This window comes from Drosophila virilis, chromosome 3, assembly GCF_030788295.1.
Source record: "Drosophila virilis strain 15010-1051.87 chromosome 3, Dvir_AGI_RSII-ME, whole genome shotgun sequence".
Classification (NCBI taxonomy): domain Eukaryota; kingdom Metazoa; phylum Arthropoda; class Insecta; order Diptera; family Drosophilidae; genus Drosophila; species Drosophila virilis.
The window spans coordinates 2402871-2425605 of record NC_091545.1 but is presented as its reverse complement, the minus strand read 5'-3'; the positions used below and the strand labels follow the sequence as shown (position 1 = coordinate 2425605).

General features: G+C 42.7%; 1 protein-coding gene across 8 annotated transcripts in view; it reads left to right on the top strand.

The window, feature by feature from the left end:
- Positions 1-12947: 12947 nt before the first annotated feature.
- Positions 12948-22735, top strand: part of Rdl (Resistant to dieldrin) — a 44542-nt gene continuing 34754 nt past the window's right edge. For 7 of the 8 annotated variants that reach the window (XM_015175534.3, XM_070207930.1, XM_015175532.3 and 4 more), the window contains exons 1-2: positions 12948-13069; positions 17102-18610. In XM_015175534.3, coding sequence (XP_015031020.1) covers positions 18471-18610 — 140 coding nt within the window. In that variant the 5' untranslated portion in view covers positions 12948-13069; positions 17102-18470. Of the gene's footprint in view, positions 13070-16063; positions 16079-17101; positions 18611-22735 lie in introns of those variants that run through there. The other variant, XM_070207928.1, reaches the window with a different exon arrangement.

The window sequence follows — 22735 nt, the reverse complement described above, 5'->3', positions numbered from 1 at the left end:
TAATTTTACTGAAATTTGACATCCAATTGAGGAAAGTAGAACAAAGAAAAAAACCCTGACATTATTAGCCTGTGCGACTTAATCGTCTGAGCGTCGGCCTTAAAAATGAGAGATCGCTGGTTCAAATTCTCAAATAGAAAAAAAAGAAGTTTGTAAATATCAAAAAATATATTTTAAAAAATGTCAATCTTTAAAAACCTATTTCTAAATGGAAAACCAGTTTTTTTTTTTGTCTGTAAAAGCTTAATTTAGTCTTAGTAGTAGACTCTCTAGATATTAAATACATAAAATCTTGAGAAATATTCAGTATTAGTAACGATTATCCTGAAATCTTACCCTTATGCTTGTTTTTTCTCTAGCAACTATTTAAAGCTTAGAACTAATTCTGCTCACATAATCCAATAAGCGTAAGAGAAACAGTTTAAGGCGCAGCTAGTCGCTCTAGGGAGCATTCACTGTATACCTCAAGCAGTTAGTTAATATTTATGAGTATAGGGTATCAAAATGATAAAATTTGGCAAATACAACAAATCAAGTGCGCAGCGCAACAACAAGTGGACCAAGCGGCCAACGCAATAACGCTCCCTCCACTGCCCTTTCTCCCTACCTACAGCAATTCAACCCCCTGAACCAACAATTTTCTTGCCGAACGAACGAATAAAACGCACAACTCACGCATTGCTTGAGTCTTAGATTAATCGCACAACATACGCAATTCTGGATGTCAGAGAGGAGTAAGGGCGGAAGTCAGAGGGGGAGGCGTGGCAGTTTGGGGTTGTTGCTGACAACAAAATATTTGGTTGCAACAAAAATTAAGTTGAGTGCGTGGCGTTGGAAAATTGTTTGGTCGTATAAGGTGTAAGAAATATGAACACACACGCACACACACGCAGGCAAACACACACACACACACACATACGCACAAGACGCAAATCTACAATGCAAACACAGCGCGCAAGTTGTGCGGCAGGCGGTCTGGCAGCACACACACACACACACACACACACACACACAGGGTAAAAGAGAGAGAGAGAGAGAGAGAGAGAGAGAGAGATGGGGAGAGCGAGACAGTATACGCTCAGAGACTTTCTTGTGCAGAGAGCATGAGAGAGGGAGAGATAGAGAGAGAGCAGCATCCAAGCAGCTAACAAACTCTCAGATTTACGGAAAATGCCCGGGCAAACGCTTGCGCGCTGCAGATGTTGTTGTTGCTGCTGTTTCTGTTGCTGCTGTTGTTGTCGTTGTTGCTGCTGCTGCTGCTCAAACAATAATAAGTGTTGCCATTCTGGGGCTACCGCTTTTACCTGGGTCTGCCTTCATGAGTCCAAAAATTTCATGCAGCCCCAGCCAAAATTATGTATACGCCCCGTACAAGCGCGCACACACACACACACGCATATAGAGCGCGCGTCCAGGCCTTGCCCAGCCGAGTGAGAAACTTATTTTCGGTGACAGGCTCTGGCCAATTTGCGCGCTTACGGCACAAATGCCGCCTACCAGCAGCAGCAGCTCCCAGTCGCAGCGGAGACAGCAGCCGCGCCTACACAGCCGCCCCAAAAAAAAATTCGCTGGGGGGTCTTATGGTGGGACACGCGGGTGGTCGGACTGGCGGGGCGGAAGGGGTTTAGGTGCAGCAGCGTTTGTCGCCGTGCTTTAAAAATTCAAAATGGCAGCAAAGCAGAAACTAGCGAAAAGTTCAACAATAAACAGGCGCCATTTACGGAGAGGTGCTCGCTCCGTGTGTGCTTGTGTGTGTGTGTGTGAGTGCTTCGAGCCACACTAATAATTTAGTAACAGGCAAAAGGCAAAAAGGAACATTGCCAGCGCAAAGCAAACACAACAGCAACAACAAGTTAAACCGCTGCAATCGGTTGCAGTCGACGGCGCAATACTCTGCAGAAAGAACTGACATGTCAGGCAGGCCGATGATTTAATGCCCTTATCATATTGAGAAGCAAGACTTAATACCATTAGAGCTAACGAAGTGAATTGTAGAGCTTATAAATGCAGCGCTTGCCCAAGATATCTCCAGAAGCAAAGGAGAAAGTTTGGATATATTCGACAGAAGATTTTAAATAGTCTTGTAGACAATTGTCTTAAGATTTTGCAGAAATGCAGATCTCAGAGATCGATTATATGAAACCTCCGTAATCTCCTCCGTATTCAGACCCCCACAAGTCCACGTTCCTTTAGGGGGCGCCTAGCCTGATTTAACTAGTTAGTCGCCAGATTTGGTTAAGTTTTATTGACAAACAAAGACGTGTTTCATAGAAGAATCTACCTTTCGCACGATCGTTTCTGTGGCAACTATATGATATAGTTGTCTGATCCGACATATTTACTGCCTGCAACAGAAAGGCGGACTTATGTAAAGTATTAGAGACTAGTTCACATAGAAATAGACAGAAGCACCGACGAACAGATGGACATGGCCATATCAACTCGACTGTTGATGCTGATCGAGAATATTTTTACTTAATGGCCTAGGAGCTGTCTTCTTTCATGCCTTAGACATATAAGGGAAAGATTATAATGTCAAAAGCCAGGCTAAATTTTCAGCTTCATCTGCCTTGGCTGCACCTTGAAATCATTTTTAACTAATTTGAGTACAAAACTGTTGTGAATTATTCTTCGCTAAATGTGCATTAAATAAAACGAATATACCCAATTTGAACACTCGCTGAGCAGCGTATGAAAACGCTGCCAAACGAGAAACAGCATGCGAAAAGTGAAAGAAACATTTGCACTTCCTGCTCCTTTCTATAGCTCGCTGCGCTGCTCCAAATCCCCCACCTTAACTCCCGCCCTGACGCTGACCCCTGCCCCCACCTCCCTCCGACTCCTCACCCTGCTGCTGCTCGTATTGTTGCTGTGTTTATGTCTCGCATTGAAATTGCTCGCTGAGCGGGTCAGTGATGGCAGCGCCAAAAGGAAAATGTGTCAACCGAAATAAATGATTTTCTTTTAGCTGCTTCATTTTCCAACGCTTTTTTTTTCCTTTTTCTTCTTTTTTTTTTCTCTCGCCTTTTTATGTTCGCTTCATTGCAAATGTTGTTGTCGCCTATATTTGAGCTTTCTTTTTTGCTCGTTTTATGTTGTTACTTTTTTTTTTTTTACTGTCATTGCACATGCACATTTGTCCAGTGCTCGGCGCTTGGGCCATGTCCGTGGGCCGCGCCACGCCCACCCATCAGACAACTACTGGCAATGGCTGTTGCTGATGCTCTTGATGGCTGCTGCGATGCGCTGCGGGGGGCATTGGCACATTAAAAGATGGCCCAACACATGCTGGCTATATGTAGGTGGGCCCAGACACGCCCACCTAACGCCTACATATCATGCTAGAAGACACACCACACACATACGGCAGAGACACATTATGCTGCCGATGTGGCATGCACAGTGGGACATTGTAAGGTTGAATGCGTTCATTTAAATGGCAAACTGGTAAAATTCTTAATTATTCTCCATTTTATTAAGCAACTCTTGAAACTATGAGAAGGCTTTAGGTAAATGTCAATGAGACTGGTTGAGACTCTGAAGCATATATATTGTAAATCATTGGCTCTAGGGGTTGCCTCAACTTAGGGGTTCGATCCCTCAAGTAAGGATACTTGTTGACATCTGCATATATCAGCATATATAACAAGCAAATAAAAAACTTTTATTTATGTTTGTTACAAGGCATTCCCTCTTTCTATTAAAAAATACCTATCGCTTGTTGTTACCACTTCATGTGGCTGCGTTACCCTTGATGCGTTTTGATCTTTGATCTTCACACATTGTTAATCAGTGGGCCGACGCTTAGTCTAAGACTCCACTTACGTTTGTGTTTCTCTGGAGATCGGACGTGAAAATTGCAGTCTCGTGTGTGTGTGCGCGTTAGTGCACCGCTGGCAGCAGGCATAAACCAAGAAAGTGACAGTGACACTGTATAAAGCCCGCCCCAGGGCAATCCATACAAATCCCGCTTATAGTGGGTAAACTATACGCAACTGCTGCCTCTGGCAGCCGGAGTGTTATACAAATTAACAATATTTTAACAAAAAAATTACCGCGTGCAGTGCGTGAGAACAAGTTCTTGCAAAACTTAAGCTGCGCTCAGCTGATCGCAACTCAAGTGCGTGTGTGTGTGCGCGAGTGCAGCAAAGCTTTCGCGAGAGAGCTTTCAGCTTGCAGCTGCACTGATAGTGCTGGCAAAACAGTCACTGCAGTGACAGTGCTGACACTAAAGTCACAATTTGTGATCAATCACTTGTTACAAAAATACGGGTTATTTTTGTAATTAAGTGTAAAAAACTTGTTTTGTTTTTATTTTTTATTCTTTTTTCTCCCTGTGGGGAAAAAATTATAACAAAGTAAAGAACAATGGCTACAAACAACCGACCCCAAAACAACGAAGAAATTCATTCGCCAATCTACCCGCTGCCGAACAGCTCAATTATATCCCCTACAAATATAGCCGCTAATGTCGATCGCCTCGACAGAAGCAGGCCACTGGAAGATTTTTACCAATATTACAACAACGTGCTCGCCAGTAGTGCAAACCGGAACGGCGCCTCCACCTCGCTGTCAGCCGGTACCCAGCAATGCTCGACTTGGCAACCGCAACAGCACGGCACTGTCAGCACAACGACAGCAACAACCACCACAACCACAGCGTCATCCAGCAGCGGCTGCAGGACATCTGCCTCAACAGGCACAAGCCGCGCCGCTTTAGAGCCCATCGGGACCCGCCCCAAAGCCGCCAATCCGACCTTGCAGTCCACCCCTTATGGCACCCAGGCAGCTGGTTCTTGTGTCACAAACCCCCCTCTGCCTCCCATAAAGAACGCAGGTGCTACGCCAGCCTTCGAAGAGCCACTGGTAGATTGGCAAACGGTTTCCGCAAAAAAACGGCGTGGGACTACATTATTATCCGAAGGCGTAAAAAAAGGGAAGCAACTAAATAACCGCAACACCAGCCGCGCTGGAGCTAAGCCCGCAACTCCCAGTACCGCTTCGGCAATTAGCAACAGATATGCCTCCCTTGAGCCTCAGGAAGACGCCTCTGTAATCGATGACGGCGAGATGGACACTGCCGACGAAGCGCCTCCAGTCACAGACCAACAACAATCAGCGAAAAAGATCTCCAAACCCAGGCCGATAACAGTCCCTGGAGTCAGCGATATTGTCGCAATGGAGCGAACCATAGATCAGGCAGTGGGCGCAGACGCCTATGAATTCAAGGTCTCTCCCTCTGGCTATCTAAGAATTTACGCCAAAGATGCCGACACCCACAGAGCAATTGTCCGCAAGCTCACTGAAGTGAGAGTGCAATTTACCCACTTCTGCCTAAAGGAAGACAGACCATACCGCGTTGTGGTTAAAAATCTGGCCGCTTCCACTCCCAGAAGCCAGATTGAAGCTGCCTTTACATCGCACGGCCATATTGTGACGAACCTTTACAACCCGGGCGCCAGACAGCCAACAAGTGATGCAGACTCCACCAACGACTTTCCAAGTCGCAACTTCTGGTTTGTCGATCTCAAGCAGTCTCTTAACAACAGGGAAGCGCTGCGGCTCAACAAGGTTGGCCGCCAACGGGTCACTATTGAGCTTCCGAGGAAGAACAATAGTATAAGGCAGTGTTTCCGCTGCTTCGAGTTCGACCACACCAAAAACTACTGTCTCAAACAGCCCAAGTGTGGTAGGTGCGGTCAGTCCCATTGGACAAACTCCGAGCAGTGCCAGGCCAAAACAGTGGCAGACCTGCGATGCTCCAACTGCGAGGGAAACCATGCTGCTTCCTATAAAGGATGCAAAAGCTATCAGGTGAGACTAAATGCCAGGCAGCCGGCCATCAATGTCTCCCCTCCTACACGATATAGCCATCCTCAAAATACACGAAGAACCACTCAGCAGTTCGTACCTTCCCGAATTGTGCAACAGGGCCTGTCGTATGCTGATGCGCTACGGCCAGGCCATCATGTACAAGTCCGCCAACCCCCAGCGCGCACTCTTCAGCCCACCGTCAATCCAATGCAGCTCCAACAACCACTGCAAGGGCCTCAGGAGCAAGACGCTTCCCTTGGAGGCATCCTTCAAAACCTCCAGCAGTCCATTGCAGCACTGAATGCCGCAGTTGCAACCATTCTGGTTAGCATTAAAGAGCTAAAGGATGCGCAAGGTTCCCCGCAGCTTAGATTCCCAAAAAGCCGCAAATAATGGCTACCCAGTTACGTCTCGGATCGTGGAACGCTCGTGGCATCCTCCAAAATGCTAACGAGCTCAAGCTTTTTCTAAAAAAGCATGATGTAGACATCATGCTCATCTCAGAAACACATCTGCACACAAACTTGTACCTAACAATGGAGGGGTACGTCTGCTACCGTGCGGATCACCCTACAGGACGAGCCAGAGGTGGTGCTGTAGTGCTGGCAAAGCAGGATTTAGCACACTACCATCTACACACAGTGACCTCCAGCGACACACAGCTGGCTGCTATCATGGTGGAGACTCCCTTGGGCGAAATCCTCGTTGCGGCAGCATACCTACCACCAAACATCCCCTGGAACCGAGCGGAATTTGATTCCCTGTTTGGCCAGCTTGGCCCCAAATTCATCGTTGGAGGCGACTTCAACGCTAAGCACAGACTGTGGGGAAACTACAGAGCTGACAGCAGAGGCACTGCGCTCCATGAGGCGCTCACTCCCTGCTCAGCCCAGGTACTGGCCACCGGTAGACCTACCCACTTTCCGTACAACCGGCAAAGTACGCCTTCCTGTATCGACTTTTTTATATTCAAGGGCATCCCCAACAGCGTACTATCGGTTCGCGAAGAGTATGATCTATCTTCCGACCATCTGCCACTCCTCACAACGATCAACACGGCTGCACAAAGGATCCCAAAAAAGCGCAGGCTTGTCCTCCCTGGGTCGAACATCCAACGATTTAAGGCCGAACTAAATAGCTTGATCAACCTAAACACGCAGATTCTGTCAGTTGAGGACGTCGACGCTGCAGTACAAACCCTGTTGGACCAAGTACATGCCGCAGCCGCCAACGCTGCGCCCGCACATATCTACTCAGCCCCTACAAGCCAGCGGCCAAGGACGTTTTCCCCCATATTGGAAGGTCTTCTCGCCCTAAAAAAGCGACTGAGGAGGGAGTATGTCCGTACCCAGGACCCCACGATTGACAGGATCTATCGTCGTATTGCTAACAGGGTCAGGAAGGAGCTGATTATCTCGAAAAGAAATGCCACAGACACCATGCTGGAGGAAGCAACGGCAGACGAGAGCTCCAAATTCGCGCTGTGGAAACTTAGCAGTCGATACAAGCGGCAAGCTGCGCCAAAGTTCCCCGTTCGACTTCCCGATGACACCTGGGCCAGATCACCAATGGACAGAGCCGAAGCCTTTGCCTGCAACTTGGAGGAGCGCTTCAAGCCGTTTGAGACCGCATCGCATGCAAGGATACAGCGAGTCGCGCAAATCCTGGAGGCGCCACTCCAAATGTCACTCCCTGTATCGCCAATCACCTTCCAAGAAGTAGAGCAGGAGATGAAGAGATTAAAAAGCAGCAAAGCCCCTGGGGAAGATCGGTTGGACAACCAGACAATCAAGCTACTGCCATACAAGGCGGTGCTTTTTCTCGTCGCCATTTTTAATGCAGCTCTTCGGCTAGGTTACTTTCCAGTGGCTTGGAAGAAGGCACATATAATCATGTTGCACAAGAGCGGAAAGCCCCCTAATCAACTGGGATCCTATCGCCCCATCAGCCTCCTGCCTGCCTTTGGTAAGATTCTGGAAAGGTGCATCCTCAGAAGGGTCCTGGATACCCCGGAAATAAAACGCTTGATCCCGAAGTTCCAGTTTGGGTTTCGACTCAAACACGGTACCCCTGAGCAACTACATCGGGTCACAAATTATATTTTGGACGGCTTTCACAGGAAAGAGTATGTGGTGGCAGCATACCTTGACATCCAAGAAGCCTTCGACCGGGTGTGGCACGCAGGACTCCTCTCTAAGATAAAGGACAAATTGAATCCGCAGCTATTTAGCACCATTGCGAGCTTCCTAACTGAGAGAACCTTTCAAGTGGTGCAGGATGGAGTAGCCTCTCAAACCAAACGCATAAAAGCGGGCGTTCCACAAGGCAGCGTCTTGGGTCCCACGCTATATAGCCTGTTTACACATGACATGCCCACAGCAAATGCAAGCAGACGGAATGATCGGCAGGACCTTCTGGTGGCCACGTTTGCTGACGACACGGCAATCCTTGCAAAAAACAAATGTGTGTACGTGGCAACTGACCTCTTGCAGGAATACCTCAAGCGATTTGAAAACTGGGCTTGTAGATGGAACATCGCAGTGAACCCTGGAAAGTGCGCCACGGTTACCCACACTCTACGCAAGGACTCATGCCCCGGACTTTTTCTTCATGGTGAGCTTCTAGAGCAATATCGTCAACACAAGTACCTAGGTGTCACTCTCGACAGACGACTTACATTTAGTAAGCACGTCTCTGCAGTAACGAGCAACATCAAATCTAAGATAAGGCGAATGAGCTGGCTCCTCAACTCCAAAAACAAACTCTCGCTCCGAAACAAGGTCCTAATCTACAAGGTAATCCTTGCCCCAGTGTGGCGTTACGGGCTTCAAGTTTACGGTATAGCTGCAAAAACACACCTGAACAAAATTCGCATCATTCAGGCCAAAACCCTGCGCAAAATAACTGGAGCCGAATGGTATATTCGCACACGCGACATCGCCAAGGACCTCAAGGTTCCAATGGTGGGCGACATAGTCAACAGGCAAGCAGCGAGCTACTCAACAAAGCTCCACAACCATCCAAACATCCTGGCGAGGAGCCTGCTAAGGAGGCGAAGAAGAAGGCGACTGAAGAGGACCTACCCAACCGACCTAATCGATCGTTATGTATAGGTGACAAGCTTCGTTAATTACACCAAAATATGTTTCTGTAATCTGTTAACCTAATTGTATAACTAATTGTAAAACCACAATCATCGCTAAGCTAAGTAATTATGTCACTCTGATAAAAGTTGCTAACATAGAGTAACAGGATACCAGATTTCTTAATAAACAAAATATAAAAAATAAAAAAAAAAAAAAAAAAAAGTCTAAGACGGCATTCTAGCTTTTATTTTATTTTTAGTTTTCTCACTGTAAATAATAACAAATTTAAATTGGGTAATTAGCGACCCGCCTGTCTTTAGCCTGAGCTTTAGACTAGACGGAAGCGAAAGTTTTATTTGTTTTATTTAATTACTTTATATTTTATAAAAATGGGTATTCCTTTTTATAACTACTTAATTAATTTAAAATTTAAATTTACATCAAAATGAAAACTCATTTAGATTGTCATACATTTGGTAGCCACTGTTAATGGCTGCCTAGCAGAAGTCTCCGAGCGCAGCTTCTTGCTCCCGCTGTTCAAAAAATGAATATATATTTATAAATGTGTGTGTGTGTGGCAAGGCAATTCCTTTGCTGCTCCATTGCTGCTGTTGTTGTTGTTGTTGTTTTTGTGTCGCTTTTGTTTCGAGCGTTGTTGTCGCTGTCATCATTGCCCTGGCTGCCCCCAGTCCTGGGCATTGGCATTGTGTTGGTGCAGGCCACGATTGTAACTGCGAGCGCCCCAAGCATAGAAGAGTATTTTTTTTATGAATTTGCAGTCGCCCCACCGAATACAGTCACTTGCCCCTCTCAGTCCAACCATGTGGAATAATCTGGCGCAGCGGCAACAGCGGCCCGAGCCGCAGAACAGGGTTAAATAAGCTGTTAATTATGTGTTTAAAATTTCTGACATGACGCAGTGCAAATTATTTATTTACATTTTATTTTTAGCGTACACATTTGTGCTTGTCATTTACGAATATGCGACATGGCGCAATTTAGATTTCAGATTCAAGCTAAACTCCCCAACATCTGCCCAAACGCGGCGTATACGCAATATGCAGCATACGCCACGTGTGCTTCGGGCCCAGGCAAAGGTGTTTGTATTTGTCATTTTTTGCTACGGGTTTTTTCTTCTTCTTTTTTGTTTTCGTAAGTAAAAAATTGCCCCACATAGTGTGTGGTTGTGCGTGTGTGCCATTTGTCTGCTGAAAATTGTTCACAATTACATTTCCATGCGGTTGAGAAACCTATTTGTTTTTTAAAGCGCAGCATTTTTGCGGAACATACGAAATGTGTGGAAAAAGTTGTGACCAAGAGAAAACCTAACGAAATTTTAATTGCATTTGAAGACAGAATACGAAGTGAGCAGATGCAAAAATTTAAGTTAAAGCAAAATAAAAATAATAAAATTAGTTAAGAGTAAATAAAGGTATTCTAGCATAAACCTTTAAAACATGTCTTGGGCTAATTGAGTTTAAGCGCTATTCGAGCTAGGAACCTTTTGTTTCGCTTATATCTACTAATATGAAAGCATATTTTATGAAAAAGTTGATTAACATATATTGCCATAAAAAAACTCATTTAAAAATTGTACCCTCAAATATTTGATATAGACATAGATCGAAATTTCTCGCCCCCATAACTCGGTCAAATCTCATCCGATTTTTACGAGGTTTGGCTTTTTATTCATGGTTTAGCATCTAGATCAATCGTGCATCTAAATCTGGCAACATTATTTTTGGTCGAAATTCATGTAAAATTGTACCCTAAAATATTGTCTGCATCCTATATAGACTTAGGTTGGATTTTCCCACCCCCATAACTCGGTCAAATCTCAACAGATTTGTCCGAAGTTTGGCTTTTTATTCATGGTTTAGCCTCTAGATCAATCGTGCATCTAAATCCGGCAACATTATTTTTGGTCGAAATTCATGTAAAAATTGTAACATCAAATATCATATATAGACATAGATCGGGATGTAAAATATTTTCATGGGAACAACTTTGAACACACTTTTAAGTATATCTAAGCTTCTGCACTTCTGGGACAACTCTTATTTATTTGTTTTTTTTTTTTGTTTTTTTTTGATTTCTTAACAATTCTTTTCAACTGTCATTCATATCTGTCACCGTCACCGTCACAGTCACTGGCACGGTCACAATCACAGTCACAGTCACAATCAGAAAGTCGCAATCACAAATCATTTGCGCATTTGTTTTGTTTGCTTTCCGGGCGCTAAGATTTCCGCTTAAATAATTCAAAATTTGTCGAAATGACAAATTACCCAACGCTTGCTGCCTGCATGTGTTTCATTAATTCGACGCTGTCGCACACACACATCAAACACACTCGCACACACAAACACACGTGCGCATATATATATGTATATGCACACACGTGCGAGGCGTAAAAGCTCTGGTATTTCATTTTCATAAATTTGGGCAGCCACAGCAACAAATGACAACGGCAAACTCAATCAATTTGCGCGCCTGTATGTGCCTGTTCGTATGTCTATGTGTGTGTGCGTGCCTGTGTGTGTGTGTGCATGTGAATGAGTGCGTATACGTGATTCGGTTTGGCGTATTTGGGCTTGGCCCGCAAAATTTATGCTTATTAAAAAATCAGCAGTGCGCATTGAAAAGTCAACTCGGTTGACACCGCCAGCATGAAATCCTCCGCAGTCTCTGGCCTGTTATTTTCGACCCTTAACTGACCGCATAAATTGACATTTTGACTATGATTCAATTTCTATATTATTAAGCTGATTATGATGTCCATTGGAATCAGAAATTTATGAGAAAAATATAACAAAAGCAAAAAAGTAAAACTCTTTTTGTTTAAGATATAAATTAACAAGCTTTTAATTCCCTGCGTTAGACAGTCCAAGTTCTTTGTTTTAAGTTTAAGTACTTCAAATTTCTTATGGTTGGAGGTATGCGCTGGGCACCAATCAATCAGTCAGTCAATCAGTCCATCACTTAGTCAGTCTGTTATTCATTCAGTCAATCAGACAGTTAAGAAGAAGAAGCATTGCAGAGTGTGCTTGTTTCTATACATATATGTCAGAGTATCTTCTAGTCGGGCACTCAAACTCAAACCGTTTTGAATATTAAGACAATATTTAGTAATAGTAAAATGCAAATGAAATTTGCAATTGGATATTTAAAGAGCATTTGTATGGCATAAATGATTGGAAAAGCGCCTTTTGACTCGCTGTCAACAGCTTGGCACACATACAAAACATGCGTGTTGGTTCAATTTATATATGTGTATATATATAAATATCAAGCATACGACAAGTGTGCCAGTGCTGGTATATGAACTACATGTGGAGACAGCAAATGGCAAACAAGAGCCACCGCCTGAGCAAAAACTACTCTAGCAGCAACAGCAAAAACAATAACTACAAAAATAACTAAAACAACAACAAGAACAACTACAACAACTACAACAACATTAAGTACAACAAATATGACAGCTACATCTACTAATACAGAGCTTTAGCCGGCGGCCGCTGCAGTTGCTGTGTTGCTTGTTTCCTGACGATTTAGCTGATTTATGTTGATTTGTGAGCGAGAAGTGCCAGAGTTTCTAGCAGCAGCAGCAGCAGCAGCAGCTGCGGGAGGGGCAGTGGGCGGCTGGCGGCAGCGGCCCAAAACGTTTGCTGCGACGCCGATGCCGGCAGCGACGCAGGCAGCGAAACAGCGAAAGACAGCGCTTAAAGCCAACAATAACAAGGACTTATAGAAGCTACAGCTAGAGCTACATATACCCAAACCCCTCTCCCCCTCCCTTCCCCCACAGCACACCTACCGCCCCTTTGCAAACACTGAGAGCTGAAGCGTGCAACTTTCGGCCCGGTTTGACTTCGTCTCAACATTCGGATTTTGGCGTTCGGCTAGCCCTTCGTGTTGGACTCTCGCCAGTCGCGCCCAGAATTTTGTGAAGCTTCGTGTTTTACAACACTGGGCCAGCGATTCGTTCTGGCTGCTTTTCTGCTGAGCGCCTCGACGTCGGCGTTCAGGTCCCGAGTCCGTGTCCGTGTCGAGTTGAGTTCAGACGTTTGTCCTCGTCAACGCTGTGTGCAAAAATAGTTCAAAGCGAGCCATAGATACATTTTCCCAAAACACACACACACACACACACATACACACACCGATTTCTGGTAAAAATACAGTACAAAAAAAAATCATCTGCAAAATTAAACAATAACAAATTCAACGATTCATAAATTATTGAAAAATTAAAAAAAAAAAATATGAACAAAAATTGTGCTTCAATCTGGCGTTGGGCGAAAAAAAAGAGGCGTAGCTGCAAAAATCGAAGCCAACTTTATGCATATTTCTTGGTATAGAGAGCGCGTCGTATGCGTGGCTCTTGCTGTGTGTGTGTGTGTGTGTGCGAGTGTGTGTAACGGCAAATACGTGTTTAGAATGAAATTATATATATATATATATATATATAAATATGTATATAAATATATATGCATGTACTATATACAGTCAAAATTCGTTATCAAAAAATAAGTTGCGCATTTTTTGCAAAACGGCACAAAATTTAAACAAATAAAAGCAGCTGAATCATTTGCTCTGACACACACACGCACACACATCATTTTGGCCGTGTTTGCTTGACACACACACACACACGCTCACACACAAAGGCAGCACAACAAAAAAGCAAACCCTAAATAAATACTCAAAAGTGTAGGTAAAAAGGAGTCTGCTGCAACGCGCGCGTATGTGTGTTCGCGAGTGTGTGTGCTTGTGTGTGTTTGTCTGTGTATGAGTGTGTGTGTGTGTGTGTGTGTATAAACGTTTGTTTGCCTGTGGTTGGGCACTCTGCATAAGTTAGGAGCATCGCACCGCGACGTCAAAATCGTCGACGGCGTCTTCGTGCGCGTCTCCAATGCTCGTTTTGGCAGCTGCCTTGCGGCACCCCTTGCCCAACCCGCCCCTTCGCTGCGCCCAGCCTTGCTAACTTGGCTTTGTTTTATTTTGAAGCAAATTGTTGGGTTGTTCGCTCGTTGATTAGCCTGATGAGGCAGCCGGCCCGCATATGCTTTTAATTGCCAAAAACGCGCAGACCCACATATCAAGGCACACACACACACACACACACACATGCACACACACATATACAGCTGGTTTAGTGCTGCATATCTGTAGATAAACGAGGCATAAGCACAGCCGCTCATGATAATGATACTGGCCCCAAAGCTTAAGGGCTTAAAGTCTTAGCCAGCACCTCAACGCTGACAGCTGGGCGTAAGGAATATTTAAAGGCCCTTTTGAAAGCTGGCCAAAAATTGTTGGTATATTGCGAGTAATTTCGGTGCTGCCATTAAAAACTTTGCCAAAAAATACTGTGAGTTGTCTATAAAATCTGATTAAGTAATTTGCAAGTTGGTGACCATTAAATATGCAAAGAGTGGGCCAAAAGTAAGGCGTACGCTTGCATATTAAACGAGTAAATCGGAAGTGCGCGACTTGGAGATACCCTAAAATGAATCTGGGCATACATACTATACATACTATACTATACTATACGTACTATACGTACTATAAATACTATACATACTATTAGCTGAGAGTTCTCGGCTTTTCTAAGATCTAAGATCTAACATATAGCTATATCTCTTAAAGTTCTCGAGATGGTCAGGCTCATGCATGCATACAAAAAATTCAGTCTTTCGATGCTGATCAAGCATATAAATGCCTGATAAGCTTAGAGATGTCTCCTTCTGCCTTCTTCTCCTTCTACCTACATTTGCTCAAAGCTCTTCTGCCCTTTATACCCTTTTTTTAATGGGTTTGGGGTATAAGAACATTCCGTTTTGTAGCTCATCAAATATGTAAAACTCATTAATAACTCTCAAACAAAGGGCAGGCTGTGTACGCAGTTTTAGCTGCAGCTGATTTACGTCTACATATATAAATACAACAACTGATATTCATATCAAACTTAATTAATATAGCAGAAAACTCTTCATCCAGACTCTGTACAGTGCATTGTGTATGTTTACATACATGTGCATGTGCTTATGTAATTTATTTGGCAAAGGCAAAGGCTTAGCTCGCATGCTTTTTAACAAGTTGAACAACAGCAACAGCCATGGCAACAATGCACACACACACACAAACACACACACATACGACAAAATAACAACAAGAACAACAACAACAACAAAAACGACAACATTTTAGCGGCTGGTACCAAATTTAAATCCTTTGCCAGCAAATGCAATCAAAGCAACGAGGCAGGCAAAATTTTGAAAGCAAAAGCCACACACACATATGTAATACAAACACACACACACACACACACACACAAAACCAATTAACGAGATATATGTAGGAGAATTTTGCAAAAACATAAAAAGCATATTACAATGCGGGGACGAAAGGACGTGGCGCCGGAAGGAGCCAAAGCGGCATACAAATCAAATGCGCTTAGAAAAAACAAAAAAAAAAACAAATAAAAGCTAAAATTAAAAATAAAAAGAATAACACACACACAACAATACAAAAGCAAAAGGCCTAACACACAACACACACACACACACACACACACACACAGAGCTAGCAGCTAGTGGCAGGAGCCAAGTAGCAAGCGTTTATGCTAAACAGAGTGTAACTGCCGGGGTTGCCACAGTTTGCCAGTGACATTTTCTGCAAAAGCCAAGTCCAAAAGGGAACAAAAACATGGCCCAAAGCGCACAGCACGGCCAAAGCGACAGACAGCAGCAAAGAGAGAGAGAGAGCGCAAGACAGAGAGAGAGCGAGGCGGAACGAGCCTGAGCAGGCGAGGCGAGGCGGAGATGAGCGCGCCTTTGCAGCCTTAGCATACCTACAAGCGCTGCGCTCACTCACTCTCTCTTTCTCTCGCACTCAGGCTCAGGCTATTTTTGGCTCCATTGCGCTCTCTCGCTGCTCGCGCTTCGCTCTCGCGTCTACAGCCTGGCGCTGAACAACTGTCAACGGTTCTGGTCCCGTTTGCCAACACGGCCAAACGGCTTTCAAACGCGCAGCTGAGAAAATGTAACGGACGGCAAGCAGCAGGGCAGAAAGAAAAAATAAATAAATATTAAAAAAAAAAAAATCAAATATATCTAAGGAAGACGAGAGCTGAAGAAGAAGAAGCAGAAGTGGCAAAAAACCAAACAAAATTACAAGTATACAAAAGAGCCTGCTCATAACTCTGTGTGTATGTGTGTGTGTGTGTGTGCAAGCTTGTGTGCATGTGAGTTTTTATGTGTGTCAGTATGCCTGCGTGCCTGTGTGTGAGTGCGTGCTTATGTGTGTCAGTAGACTTTTACGCATATGCATAGATTTACTTCGAAACTTACGAAGCTGAACCAATTTGATTTTAAGCCAGCTGCGCCCCAACTAAGCCGTTATTTATGTATTTACATATATAATATATAAAATATTTAATTAAAAAAAAATAAACTTGATACAACTAAGACCAGACATTCGAAAAAGTGCAAGAAAATATAAAATTAAACTACACAATTCGGAACATCCAACAAAATTAACAAACTACAGACGAAAATTCATATGTAAAATGTTTAATTGGAATACAAACAGAAATTTGGAATGTATGAAAAAAACTTAAACTAGAACTAAAATAAAAGTTAAAACATAAATAAATAAAAGACATACAAAATAAAATTAAATTAAATTAAATAATGATAAACATTGCTACAAAAAAAATAAATAAACAATATACATATGTTGTATCTTGGCAAAATAATACGTAAAGAAAATTAAAATTAAATAAATAAATATTTATAAATAATAATCAAATAATGAAGTAATATAAAAAATTGGATATAAGTATATATACATAAATTAAAAAATTAAATAATATAAAGGGGTCATAAAGCAAATATTTTGATTGGAGCTAATTTCTAAAAATTGGGTCTATATAAAAAATAAATAACATAAACAACCTAAATTATCATTGATAAAATTGAGATCAAATAAACAAATATACAAATAGAAATTAATTCAATAATTAATTAATAAATTAAAAAAATAAAAATCAAAATTAATTCTACAAATAATATAAAATATTCAAGTTTAACTATTGTGTGCTTTTAATAGATAGTTAAAAAAAATATAAGAAATACTATTGAACAAAATGAAATAAATAGTATAGAAATGTTTCAATATTGATTCTTCAAAATTTTCAGTGTTTATGAAGTAATATAAACTAAGAAAAAGAACACACAAAATTATTGGAACCTAAAATCGTAGTAACAATGTCAAAAGTTAAAGCCAAAGGCAAAACAAACAAACGAACAATTTCCAAACCAAACACATAAAATGAGACAAGTCGCCTGCAACAACAACAACAACAACAACAACAACAAAAACAACATCAAGAGCAAAAACAACAACAAGTGGCGCTGGTTACAGGTCGAGGACAATAAAGGCGCCGTGGTACAATAACAATAAGCAGGACATAAAACAGGCAATGGAATGGAGCGTCTATTTGGATGACGAACTGAAGGACCGTAAGCCAGAGATAAAGATGAACAGCATACCGAACAGAGCCTAGGCACGCATACGCAGCACATAAAATGTGCACACTGAACAAACGTAAAATGCTCAACGACCAGAGAGAAAAGTAATTAAAAGAATATAAAAAAAAAGCAGACAGGCTTTAAGAAGAAGGCAAACAGAAAGTTAACGGACGAGCGCAGCAGAACGGAGGTGGGCTAACAACAACAACAACTTTGGAGCAGCAACTGGCAATTGATGTGGCCGAGGACAACAGCGCGCAGCAGAGGAACAACCGACACGAGAGCAACAGCGAGGCAGCAGCAGGAGCAGCAGGAGGCAGTTAGAGCAGGAACAGACACAGGAACAGGAACAGTGGCTCATGCCAGTCTGGCCATACCGAGTCCAATTGAACTTGAATCTATATCGGATTCGGTTGTGTTGTGTCAGCTTCTGATGCTACTCGTGCTGGCATTGTTCTGGTTGAGCTACGCCTGGCCGCGCAGTCAAACGATCTCGCACTGGCAGCGCATGCATTGAGACACAGGCAACAGGCAGACAATTTGCAAAGTTAAACGCACAGATAACACACACACACACACACACACAACACAACACAACATACACTCACACGCATGCACTGATGTACTGACTGAATGCCTCGCTGCCTAAAACAACCAACTAACTCACTGACTGAGAGACTAGAGCGCCACAAGAGATAAGAGAAGTTAAGGAAGAAGCTAGCTAAAGCAGAAGACTCAAATCAACTGTACCAGAGGAAGCAGAAGAAGCTTTACTTAACTAATTACTGCAACTGTAACTAAAACATCAACTAAAACTTACTTTATAAACAACAACCAAAAAAATATAAAACAAAGCAAACCTTTTTAATGCCACGCAACTAACTAAAGCAAACGACAACAACAACAAGAAAATTTTTAACTAAGCAATAATTCGCAACCACGACTACCAATAACCAACCTTCCAAACTTTGTGACTTTGCCACGCACCACAACAACAACAACAACAACAACAAAAGCAACAACAACTTGCACCACCATGAGTGTTTCAGCAATGGATAAATTAACTATACTGACGCCCCGCACCCGCACACCCCTGCTAACAATTTGGCTGGCCATTAACATGGCGCTAATCGTACAGGAGACGGGCCCCAAACGGAGCACCACAGTGCAGTCTGCGTAAGTTTTGATTGAGCTAATTGATTGATTACTCACTTTATATTTAGCTGTCGCACGAAAGATAGATTACGCTTGCAATCAGGTTCAAACCGGCATTGATCTGATTCTATATCATACTATTACAACTTGATTGATGAACTAGTTGATTGATTGAGCGATTGATGTAGAAAGTCTCACCCTGATTTTGTATTGGTTCTTGCATGTTAGTGAAAACATGATTGAACCTATTTTTTGATTGATTGATCATTTTTAGTTGTCGTATGAGAGATTGATTATGCTTAAGATCAGGTTCAAGCCGCGTTTGAATTGGATTTTGAACGAAGTTTAGTTATAAGCTGTAAATCTTGATTGAACCAATGATTGATTGATTTATTGATTGATCTAACAGCTTCACGTCTAGTTGTCGCATTGGAGATTAATTATACGCAAAACCAGGTTCAAGTCTCTTTTATACTAGTTCTAGAACGAAGTTTTACTACAATAAGTTAGACGATTGACTGATTGATGCAAAAACGTCATATTTAACTGTTGCATGACGCATAGATTTAGTTCAAAATCAGTCTTCATTTTTCTGTTACTTAAAACGATGTTTTACTGAACAAGCAAATTTATAGTCAAAAATCATGCCAAAATTGAGTTGTAAAGTGGCCAAATTTCTATAACTTTTCGATATCTTAATAAATGTGCATGATGTGCATTATAGACCTCTGGGTTGCCAAAATTAATGCATATTGGCATGTCAAATTTGTTCGACTATTTTTGCATCATATAGCCCACATCCCAATTGTCATAATTTGTCAAAGTTTTGTCATTTGTTAATCTTGGCTTAAAAAATATTTGCATATGATGAACAGGGTCATAAAAGTTTCTTCCTGCTTCTGCAGTATGATGCATATTTTGTTTCGCTCCAGATTGTAGAAGGAATAAAAAACGCTTGAGTTGAATATTTTAATAGAAATAAATTTATTGTTGCGGCACTTTGCTGCATTGCACAACTGCAGCGGCCCCTGTGTGTGTGTTCGTCCCAATGGAGTCATAGTTCATGATAATTTATGATTATACAAAATTAGTTGACTGCAAAATGCGCAACGTGTAAAAGCTGAGCCTCGGAGCTGGTCAACTGGGCTAATTAGGCGCAATGACAGCTTGTTTCGAGCGGGTCAACAGTAAACTACTACAGTGAACACTACAGCTGAGGATTACTTTTTTTTTTTTTTAAATGAATGTGGGCAATTTATTAAGCTCGTCATCGTCACATTTGCATGTGGCGGCTATTAAAATGCGACGGGCCTGAAAAATGACAACTGCCAGGCGCAGCGCTTGTAATTACCAACTAGTTGAAGGGCTGCCTGGACAGATGGGGTGGGGTTGGCTTGGGTATTTGTTGAAAGTGTGTTCTGGTTGTTTGGTTTGGTTTTCGAAAGGTGCATGCGACATATTTGATTAGCGGCCCAAAAGAATTGTACACAATTTGTGGCATTTGGCAATGTATTTCTTTGCCTTTTCGAGTTAACGCTCATTAGGCCATATTTAGGTGCAGCCCTGCAAGGAGGTGCGGCAACAGTGCTGCCAGTTGTCGCTAAAAAAAAGTAGCTAAATTATGCAGCTCGAATTAACGTAACTTGAATAGGCGAACAATTATTTCGCTCGAACGAGTGGGGACTCACATTCAGTTCGAGTTGCTTTAGTTGCAGACAAAAAACAAATTAAGTCTGTGGACTCGAACGAGAGCTCAGTTCAATTTTAAAAGTAAGCCGGAGCTCTTAACTCGAATACTTTCGATTGTATTCAAGATAATGGTACATTCATGTCTTAATTTACATTGACACAACACCAAACTAATTTGATCGAACATGTTGCTGATTCGAGCAGTATGAAAAAATTGCTAAGCAGTTCGAATTTTGTTGGTATGAACGGGTTGGGTGATGAGTTAATTCGAACAGTGCTTATTTCGAGGATCTAACGCTCACGCCTATCGGTTTTCAGCTAAATCGATTGCGTACACGAGTCTGCTTAATAGAAACTAAATAACAAGCTCTGAATATAGCCAAATTTAGCTAGAAAATGGCTGAGTTCGCAACACATATAGAGACAAGATTTGCATAAGCCGCCCAAACAGGCAATTTAAGTAAATCAAAAGGTTTGGGGGCACACTCCAGCGGCGGATAGGCAACTGCCACTAACTAGGAACTGAGACGTACAAATGCACGTTTATGGGCTTAGCTGATCGCGTGTGCTGCTACAAAACAACACGGGGTCAGAGGGCAAACAGGCGACTGGCGGCAGGCAAAGGCAAAGGCAAAGGCAAATGTCGTAGAAATGTGGCAAGTGGCACGACTTTAGCACAGTTGGCTGCTTATTTGGGCCAGGCGGTGCGGCATTGGAGTTGAGTTTACGCCACTTTTTCATGCAACATTGCACAGGCGACACGGCCACACATACACACACATACACAGAAATCGTGCAGCCTTGCACACACACGCGCGCAGCTGCCGCTAAGAAAGGTTAAAGGCCAAAGCAACACAACGACACAATTTGCCCGCACAAAAGTCCAACGTCTGCTGCTCACTTTTAGACCCTTCAACTTCCTGCCTGCCTGGCTGCCTACTGGAGGAGACTGGGCAAACGGACTCGGACACGGACTGGCACTGGTAGCTGCTGTTGCCTCTATCTCCCGCTGTGTGCCCCGTTGTGCAGCACTTGCCACACAAATGCGCACTTCACTTGGAATTTATTGATGGCAGATAATGCCGAAGTGCCAGCGACAAAGCAACACCGCCCAGCTGATGACAGAAGCAGGAGCAGAAGCCTGTGTGTGTGTGTGTGTGTGTGTGTGGCAGGCTGCACCATTCAGCAAAAAAAAAAAAAAATAACAGAAAGCTTAGTATCGAAGTTGCAATACCCTTCAATGTAGCACACAGTTTCGACATATTTCTATTCCAGGCCGCAACAGAAAATATTACAAAAGTGCAGTGGGATCTGAACCAGCAACCTCACTCTTGCTAGTCCGAGCTTCTGAAAAGATTGTTTCTATGGCAGCCATATGATATAGAAGTTCAGTAGCATATATAAGAAGAGTGCAGTAGGGTTTGAACCAGCGAGCTCACGCTTGCTGGTTCAACGCTCAGGCATCTAAGACTCGCAGGCTTCTGATGCCACGCTCGCAAATATTTACATATATAAATTCAGTTTCATCAAAATAACAACCCGATATTCCTTATGAATGTCACCTGCTGAGCGTGACATAATCTATGTCAAAAGTGAGAATACCCTCAACAGCAAGGGTATAACGAAAATCATCGCTGGCTGGAGACGTTGGCAGCAGCTGCGACAACAGCCCGCCGTCGAGTGCCATTGAGCGTAAATTGTTGTTCCTTCACATTTTGAGGATGATTGAGAATATCCACAAAGGGGCTGCTTCCAAGCGAAAAGGGGGCCTTTTAGGGTCGCAGTTCAGCCAGCCGCTGCCATTTTCTATTCGCTTTTCAAATATTTAATAAAGCCCAGACACGGCAACTTCACAATCTATATATTTTTCTTTCATTTTTTTTTTTTGTGTGCCAGCCTTTTTCTCTTTTCAAATGTATCTCGTAATGCAATTCGACCAGCAACTATTTTTGCTAGCCTCGCTGCTATTTGCCCTAGCCTGGTTTTTTATAGTCTATCTCCGTCCCCCTCTTTCTCTCTCACTCTCTCTCTCTCTCTCTCTCTCTCTCTCTCACTCTGTGTGCTGTCTGTTGATGTTCATTTGGAAAATGTCAAGGACTTGTCAAAGTAATGCAATTTTTTATGCATTTTCCTCACTTTTAGCTGTCACATCAATTGAATTTCAAATTTGATTTTATCAAAGAACAAATCATTGTGAAGGCTGTAGAACGGGTTAGCCCATAAAAACATATAAGTAAGGGTATACAGATCTATATTGAAAAAGTGTTTGTCCCGAGAGACTGACTGACTGACTGATTGAGTAACTGACTGACTAACTGACTAACTGACTAACTGGCTGACTAACGGATTGATTAGACTTTGGAAGCTGAAATTTATATGAATGTTGGCTTTTGGGTTGAATGTGAGCACTTCGCACTATGTTGGTTGAAGAAAGAGAAACTGAAAATAAATTGGCTC